Here is a 9,398-nt window from a genome sequence, read left to right as displayed (position 1 = left end):
TGTGGGTTGTAAATTATATAATTAAATGGTGTAAATAACTGCCCCAGGACTCTTGATTCCTTCAGAAATAACACACATTCTATTAATGGATGTCTGTCATGTTTAATAAGAATGGTGGTACCCCTCTCCTCTACGCTGTTTGCGGGAACCACATAAGCTATGCCAAGGCCCTCTTAGGTATGATGCTTCATACCCCTGCACACGATAAATTAATTAAAATGAAGGTCATTTCCAAAACCAAAGTACATTAGTCATCTCAGTGGCACAAATAAATATGGTAATGTGATTTTAATTCAGATAGAAGGGGCAGACATGAACATTGAGGCAGATTCTGGCTATAGTCCAATTGCCCTAGCTGTCACCATCAGACACAAAAAGGTAAGCACCCTCTCAAATGTTTTGTATATTAAGGACATTTATGTGTATTTTTTTTACGACAATCATACTAAGTTTAAATAACTATTTCAAAAAATGAAGAGTTTGTAAACAAATAAAATCAAATGGCTTAAGAATTTTACAATGTTCATTTCGAATGGCAAATCAAATAAGGCACAAGAACATTTCAATAGGCATGTGGTTACGTGACCTTAAAGCCTGTAAAGCTGCAATAACAAATCCAGATTCAGAGTCCTCCTTTATCCCCTTGTTGTTTCTGTGATGCAAGCAGGTGACCAACTAAAAATGTCCTCACCAAAAATAGTCAGATATGGTTCCCATTCCAAAGTTCATGTGGGTGGTACAGTCTTCCAGCAGTCATGTTATTCAATGTTACTACACCCTCTTTCCCTATAGGTCTCGCTCTCTCTCATGCAGAAACAAAAACGTCACAAAGCTCTTTCCCCCAGGACATCCAAGGAGTAAACAATTATTCGCCCAAAAAAGTCAGCACTGTTCTCAAACACTATTTTTAGCCTGTGCACCAAGTGGGCCTCCTGAATGGGAAAGCTGTGGGTGTGGAGTTAAGAACCAGATAAGTAGAACTGCAGTGTACAATATTGTTTGAAAGCTGTTTTGTGTACTCTATGTAACATTAAAATCAACATTTCTGTATTACAGTATCCAGTGCCAGGCATAACTTTTCTGTACTATTACAACTTGGATTTCTGCAACTATTACAAGACTAGTTGTAATTAGTTGAGGTAGCTTGTACATCAGGCTACCTCACGCTTAGTATGGCCACATTTAAAAATACCAAATGCGGGACAAAGGGATCATTTTGCAGGACATTCGCGGCTGTGTAGCCTAAATGAATAGATTGAGTGGGTGTGTCAAAAGGAGTGGGTGTATGGAAAGTGAATCAACTAATTGGGCAGATTTGTTGCCACTCAAGACCGTTTTGCGTGGCTGATTGGGCTGCACGACGAGTCGATAAGCCAGCGACCAGTGCACTGGTGTTGTATCGACGTGCCTGCCAACTTGAAAGGCTTCCTACTGGATATCACCGTCACGTCGCGGCGGTAGCTAACGTAGAGCCATTTTCTTCTCCCACGTGATTTAATTTCAAGTAGCATAGCAGCCTACACAAGAAATAACTAATATTGATAACCATCTAGATGTCATCTTGATACATACAGTCTACTACTCAATGAAGAGGGCATGGATGGCAACAACACCGAGAAACAGTGCCCTTTGCTCCCGCTTGACAAGCGCTGCTGTGCGGCAATGGCGTGGGAACTACCTACCTTGTAGCCAAATATGAAGGGGACAGTTACAGTAAGCACACACATACAACACATGAAGCAACAGTACACCCATAATCAATACTTTTAATAAAGAAATAAACAATTGTCAGTTTTATAACTGAAAATGTAAAAATATTTGTGCAAAACTAACAGTGAAATACGACTCATTCTCTGGCTTAAAAACAGAACTCTCGCGTTATGGTAGCTCAATGTACGGAAAGTTGCGTGGTAAGAGAGAGAAAAAAAGGCTAAATCATAACTGCCTAACCTATAGCAGCCTGCTTGACACGCCCACTACTTTCCTTTTGACACACCCACAAGCCCATTCTCCAGTCATATTGGGATGCAGCTACCCCCTTCTCAGTTTAGCTGGAGTTTAGACTGAAAAGATATGACACTGGCATACGTCCCACGGTGCGCTTAATATCAGAACTCAACAACGATTGGAGAAGTGTTTAACATCGCCAGTAGCGTTGCAACAGTGTTGCAGTTCTTGATACAAACAGGTGTGCGTGGCACCTACCTCCATACCCCGTTGAAAGGCGCGTAAATATTGCCTTGCAAAAGTATTCAGACCCCTTGGATTGTTTAACATTTTGTGTTACAAAGTGGGATTAAAATGAATTGTCATTTTTTTGTCACCTATCTACACAAAATACTGTCAAAGTGGAAGATTTATTTTAATTCATCTTAAAAAATGAACTAAAATACAGTCGTAGCATAAGTATTCTGCTCCCTTAGTCAATACATGTTAGAAACACATTTGGCAGTGATTAAAGCTGTGAGTCTTCTTGAGTAAGTCTCTAAAAGCTGTTTGTACACCTGGATTGTGCAATATTTGCCCTAATATATATATATTTTTTTTTTTGTTATTTCAAGCTCTGTCAAGATGTTGGGGATCATGGCTAGACAGCTATTTTCAAGTTTTGCCATAAATGTCATGCAGATTTAAGTCAAAATTGTAACTTGGCCACTCAGGAACATTCACTGTCTTGTTGGTAAGCAACTCCACTGTAGATTTGGCCTTGTGTTGTAGGTTATTCTCCTACTGAAAGGTGAATTCCTCTCCTAGTGTCTGTTGTAAAGCAGACTGAAGCAGGTTCTCCTCTAGGATTTTTCCTGTGCCTAGCTCCATTTTATTTATTTTTACCTGGAAAAACACCCCAGTATTTGCCGATGTTGTCAAGCATACCCACACCACCATGCTTGAAACTAGGAAGCTGATCTGTTGTGTTGGATTTGTTCCAAACATAAGGCTTAGCGTTTAGGCGAAAATATTTATTCCTTTGCCATGTTTTGTTGTAGTATTACTTTAGTGCATAGTTGCATACAAGATTCATGTTTTGTCATATTTTTATTCTGTATATTTGTACTCTTCTTTTCACTCTGTCATTTAGTCACTACAATGTTGTTGATCCATCCTCAGTTCTCCCATCACAGCCATTGAACTCTGTAGTGGTTTAAAATCACCAATGGCCTCAGTAACATCCCTGAGCAGTTTCATTCCTGTCCTGCAGTTCAGAAGAATGACTATCTGTAATGGTAGTTTAATAAATAATCCACATTATAATTATTAACTTGATCATGCTTAAAGAGATATTCAATCTCTGATTTGTTATCGTTACCCATTTACCAATCACTGCCCTTCTTTATGAGGCTTTCAAAAAGCTCCCGGGTCTTTATAGTTGAATCTTTGCTTGAAATGTAATACTTGACTGATGGACTTTACAGATTTATATGTATGGGTGACAGAGGAAGGGTTAGTCATTCAAAAATCATGTCAACCCCTATTATTTCACAGATTCCATGTCATTTCTTATGTGATTTGTTAAGACAAATTTGACTCCTGAACTAATTTAGGCTTGACTAAACAAAGGGGCTGAATACTGATGCAACTGCTATATCGGAGTTATCGACATGTGTATTATATATTTTTTTCACTGACAGTATTTTGTGTAGATTGTTGCCAAAAAAATGAAAATGAAATCAATTTTAATTCCACTTTGTACCAATAAAATGGGAACAAATAAAAGGGGCCTGACATTTAATAATACATTGAAGGATATTTGTAGTGAGCTGTTGTCTTCAGGGTAAAAATGTGTGATTTTTGCCAATTCTCCAGCTTTTGGGCTTCCTGAGGGGAAAACAAGTAGAAACATTTTCAGGATTGTTGACATGGACAGTCTGTCTCTTTTTAAAAACATATATGTTATTAAAGCATAGTATGACAATGTTATAATATAAATCATTTCAAATCACAACTTCATTGTGATACACTGACTAAAAGAGTGTGTGTGTTTGTATTACCTTCCAATCTGCATGTTTTTCCTGAAAAGCCTCCTTGGAACTGCACCTTTAATTCAGACACTCTGACGGGCTGTGGGAATTCAAGAGTAACCCACTGAGAATCACCCTGTAAAAAGGGAAAGTAGTGACAGTGTTATAGGGTAGCCAGAATATGGTCCTTTGTAGCTCAAATGGTTGAGCATGACTGTATGTCACATATTATTATTATGATGATATTAATTGTTTCAACCAGAGCTTAGCAATAAGTACATCTTTCCCTAAAACTCAAAAGGCTTGGCTGCCATAATGTGGGCACCGCAGAGCCGGCACGGCATATGGCAACAGAAAAAATACACCTCAATACAGGGATTAAAAATGTATCTAGGAAAGTCAGTTAAGAACTAATTCTTATTTACAATCACGACCTACCCCGTCCAAACTTTAACACGGGGCCAATTGTGTGCCGCCCTATGGGACTCCCAATCACAGCCTCTACCATTGAGATGCAGTGCCTTAGACCGGTGAAGATGTTGCTGTACTCCTAATTATTCCATTATCCCAACTGACAAATCGAGAATAATGAAATACTCCTGGTTTTGAATTAAACTGCCGTTTTCGTCCTCATGCTAGGCTAGCTAGGCTAAAGCAACCCATTGGATTCCATAGCAACTCAACCCAACACTACATATCGCATTTTCATGGAATCCAATGGGCTGCTTTAGGCTAGCATGAGGATGAAAATGGCAGTTTAATTCAAAACTAGCAGTACTTACATTTTCTCAATTTGTCAGTGGGGATAATTAGGGGTACAGCGATATCTTCCATCCCTGGATTGAGGTTGTTTTTTTAACCTTATCCCACACTGGCTCAACTGTGCCTATATTATGGCAGCAGAGCGTTTTGACCTGTAGGGAAAGATGTACATTGTTGAGCTTAGGTCAAAACAATTCTGGCTATCCTATGTCATAGGGTAGCTACTAGCTAGCCTCTGGCAACAGGCTTTCACCTCACTTTTGTGAGCAGAGGCTGAGGGTAGCCTAATAATAATACTAGTATTAATATCATAACCACATAGTGCATCCTAATGATCTCTCCTCCAGGTGTGCACTCAGTCACTACTCCCCATCAATTGAATTAGATTCATCTTGGCCTGGGATAGATCCATATACCAGTCATTTACTTTCAAATTCATGAAGGGAAGTGAACAAGTGCACACTTCGTGGGGAAGGAGGCAATAGAGGCGCACGAGAATGTGCCGATGCTGGCCCCTTTGAGGTATGCGCGGCTATATTGTGATTGTAGTTACCTGGTCAGAGTTCCAGCAAGTTTCTTCATTTGAGTCAAACATGTACTTCTTCCCAAATTGCTTGACATCTCTGTTTAAAACCGAGCTTACTCTGTAAAAAACAAAAAGACACACAGCAATTTTACAGTCATGACATCATCATGCTGCAGCAGGACTGCTACATGTTCCTTCTAGGATGTTAAAGAGAGAGTTCAGCATTGAGCTTAGCTGAGGAAGCCTCGATTCCATTCTCTTCTATCGAGGCGTAGTTGGTCCGAGGACCTTACATGTTCTGTTTAAAGGACATTTGTTTCTGGATGTCAAAACAGCCACATACTCAATCTAAACTTGAATCAATTCTCAATTGCGGTATGGTTCTAGAAACATAAATCCCTCTACTTTCAAATCACATCAAAATAATAATTATTTAACAGAGTTGCAGCTGACAGTATTTCCAAAGATTTATATAACTAAACCAAGATAACGACCTGCTGTGGTCTTCCAGTGGGCAAAACAAGCAAGGAGGGGGCAGTGCTAAGCAAGAGCTAGCGAGATCCTATTGGCGCGTTACAGCGTCATCTGCATATATCCGTTAGGGAACGCCCACTTTGAAGTGAGCGTGTGCAATAACTCAGTTCGCCTTTGCACTCTTTCTAAACAACGCGATTTTTTAAAACACTTTTGCAAAGGGTAAAGTCTACGAACCTTAGTCCATTCTGTTCATAATAGATTCCAGTTTGTGAACATCAAACTCTATCGACATCAAATGTTTCAATGAAAATATTTGCAGATACCATCTTCTCCAACTGCCCGCCAGTGGGCTTTCTCTCACTATCATATTTGGTAATTATTTGACACATTGGAAAGAATTAACAAAAAAAACAGAGCAAACTAGAATGCTATTTGGCCCTACACAGAGAGTACACAGCGGCAGAATACCTGACCACTGTGACTGACCCAAAATTAAGGAAAGCTTTGACTATGTACAGACTCAGTGAGCATAGCCTTGCTATTGAGAAAGGCCGCCGTAGGCAGACATGGCTCTCAAGAGAAGACAGGCTATGTGCTCACTGCCCACAAAATGAGGTGGAAACTGAGCTGCACTTCCTAACCTCCTGCCCAATGTATGACCATAGAGAGAGACATATTTCCCTCAGATTACACAGATCCACAAAGAATTCGAAAACAAATCCAATTTTGAAAAACTCCCATATCTATTGGGTGAAATTCCACAGTGTGCCATCACAGCAGCAAGACTTGTGACCTGTTGCCACGACAAAAGGGCAACCAGTGAAGAACACACACCATTGTAAATACAACCCATATCTATGCTGATTTATTTTATCTTATGTCCTTTACCATTTGTACATTGTTAAAACACTGTATATATATATATATATATATATATATATATATGACATTTGTAATGTCTTTATTGTTTTGAAACTTCTGTATGTGTGATGTTTACTGTTAATTTGTATTGTTTATTTCACTTTATATATTCACTTTATATATTATCTACCTCACTTGCTTTGGCAATGTTAACACATGTTTCCCATGCCAATAAAGCCCTTGAATTGAATTTGAAAACGCCAAGCGGATGCTTCACACTATTTCTCAGTTACAACGCCTTTGTGGCGTCTGTCTTCCGACACCGGTGTTAGGAGACGCAGTTGGCAAAACTCCCCCATACAGAAGAAGCCTTCATCGAATGACTATGTAATATGATGGGACTGAGAAGCTGGCAACAACTTTGGATCAGTCGATTCTGAGAACACTTACATGTACAACTGCGGTCCTTCCGCGGGGTTAATTTGGACGTTTTTATTAAAAGTATGACTTTTTCCTCTTGTTGTTCATACTATATAAAAATATTAAATTGGCCCATGCACATTCGCACCGAGTTGAGCGCCACAAATGAGGAAAAACTCGGAGGTTCGATTCGATAAAAGTAACCTATTAAGTATGATTTTGAGCACTCAGCGGAAGGACCGCAGTTGTACAGGACCTTTTTACAAGAATAGTCTGATGGGGACATTGTATCTAATCCCGCGACCTGTTATCAAAACTCAATTCGCCTCGATATACGAGAACCGAGTTCAGCAAAATGTCAGACACTTATTTGGGGGGCTAACACAAACACGTTTATTTTTCACTGTTAATCGAATGTGGCGACAAATCTAAAGGTATAACATTAGATATCATGCCCGCACACAGTGTGTTAAAATGCCAAACTAACACGTTTTCTTACCTGCTCTGTGTTTCACTGCAAATCAATGAAGACGCCATGTCTGATCTCACAACTGAGGGCAAGTTGCCGTATTGTAATAGAGATTAAGCTCTTCTATGTACGACGGTACTGGCAAAGGTCTTCAACACGATTAACCCGTTCTCCACTAGATGGCAATCGTGTTCCTTTCTTTTTTTCATATCTCATCCATGGCGCTTATATCAAAGACAGTACAGTATGATATAGGCTAAAACTGATTCTCCAATAGAAATCCCTGATCGCTGTTATAGTCGACGTTGGCGAGCAAAGCTCATGCGTAGAAACGGTCGTCTCGCGCAGAACTGCGCATGTGCACGCCGTCAAATCAAAGGCTCACCTTTCACATAATGTTGTTTTTGACAAATGAAAACGTGTCAGTTTGTCACTTTCACGAGGTTGGAGTAATAACATGTTCAACTACTTAAGACATTGGCTCGAATATACGCTGTCCCTTTATATTTTGAGAATATTAACAATTTAGGAAGAATTGTTCACTACTCTCAATGATTTCTCAAACCATGACCTGGTCTGTTATACAAGCAGTCCCGGAAGTCTTGCGATGTTGCAACTTCTGGGTTTATAAACTCTGTGGAAAAGATGTTACAAGGTCAGCGCTAAAGGACATCCTCCTTTTAAAAAAAAGCTGCAAGCCCGTCAAGTAATCTAAAGTTTCTAAACAAGCATTTCAGTTTGCCACTATCTATTGCTAACTTGCAGGCCCAGGTCTAAATCTTAAAGGCTGTGACAGTTAAACACAGGCAGTTAAAATCAAATGTATTTATAAAGCCCTTATTACATCAGTAGATGTCACAAAGGGTTTATACAGAAACCCAGCCTAAAACCTCAAACAGCAAGCAATGCAGATGTAGAAGCACGGTGGCTAGGAAAAACTCCCTAGAAAGGCAGGAACCTAGGAAGAAAGGAACCAGAGTGGAACCAGGCTCTGAAGGGTGGTCAGTCCTCTTCTGGCAGTGCCGGGTGGAGATTATAAGAGTACATGGCCATTAAGGCCAGATTGTTCTTCAAGATGTTCAAACATTTGCAGATGACCAGCAGGGTCAAATAATAATCACAGTGGTTGTAGAGAGTGCAACAGGTCAGTAAATGTCAGTTCGCTTTTCATAGCCGAGTATTTAGAGATCGAGACAGCAGGTGCGGTCTTGCTTTGGCAATGTTAACATATGTTTCCCATGCCAATAAAGCTCTTGAATTTAATTGAATTGGAGTTGAAAACAGCAGGTCTGGGACAATGTAGCACATCCGGTTAACAGGTTAGGGTTCCATAGCCGCAGGCAGAAGAGTTGAAACTGGATCAGCAGCACGACCAGGCTGACTGGGGACAGGCAGGAGTCATCAGACCAGGTAGTCCTGAGGCATGGTCCTAGGGCTCAGGTCCTCCGGGAGGGAAGGGAGAGAGAGAATTAGAGGCAGCATACTTAAATTCACCAGATAAGACAGTACCTCCAGGCTCTGATCAGGCCCTACACCCAAACAAGGGCACTGCGTTCATCCACCTCTGGCCTGCTCGCCTCCCTACCACTGAGGAAGTACAGTTCCCGCTCAGCCCAGTCAAAACTGTTCGCTGCTCTGGCCCCCCAATGGTGGAACAAACTCCCTCACGACGCCAGGACAGCGGAGTCAATCACCACCTTCCGGAGACACCTGAAACCCCACCTCTTTAAGGAATACCTAGGATAGGATAAAGTAATCCCTCTCACCCCCCCCCCCCTTAAAAGATTTAGATGCACTACTGTTCCACTGGATGTCATAAGGTGAATGCACCAATTTGTAAGTCGCTCTGGATAAGAGCGTCTGCTAAATGACTTAAATGTTAAATGTTAAGACAGGAGAATTACACCAGATATAACAGACAGAC

At 40.5% G+C, this 9,398-nt stretch overlaps 1 protein-coding gene across 1 annotated transcript; it reads right to left on the bottom strand.

Annotated features, from left to right (window-relative positions):
- Positions 1–273: 273 nt before the first annotated feature.
- nr2c2ap (nuclear receptor 2C2-associated protein) lies at positions 274–7,740 on the bottom strand. Its single transcript, XM_029632405.2, has 5 exons — positions 7,505–7,740; positions 5,275–5,365; positions 3,990–4,095; positions 3,749–3,816; positions 274–947 (listed from the first exon to the last, which is right to left on the bottom strand). The coding sequence occupies exons 1-5, from the start codon at positions 7,540–7,542 to the stop codon at positions 825–827; spliced, it is 426 nt and encodes a 141-aa protein (XP_029488265.1). The 5' UTR covers positions 7,543–7,740; the 3' UTR covers positions 274–824.
- Positions 7,741–9,398: the final 1,658 nt, after the last annotated feature.

This window comes from Oncorhynchus nerka, linkage group LG24 (genome assembly GCF_034236695.1).
Source record: "Oncorhynchus nerka isolate Pitt River linkage group LG24, Oner_Uvic_2.0, whole genome shotgun sequence".
Lineage (NCBI taxonomy): Eukaryota > Metazoa > Chordata > Actinopteri > Salmoniformes > Salmonidae > Oncorhynchus > Oncorhynchus nerka.
The sequence above is the reverse complement of the archived record's forward strand: the minus strand, read 5'-3'. Positions and strand labels throughout refer to the sequence as shown.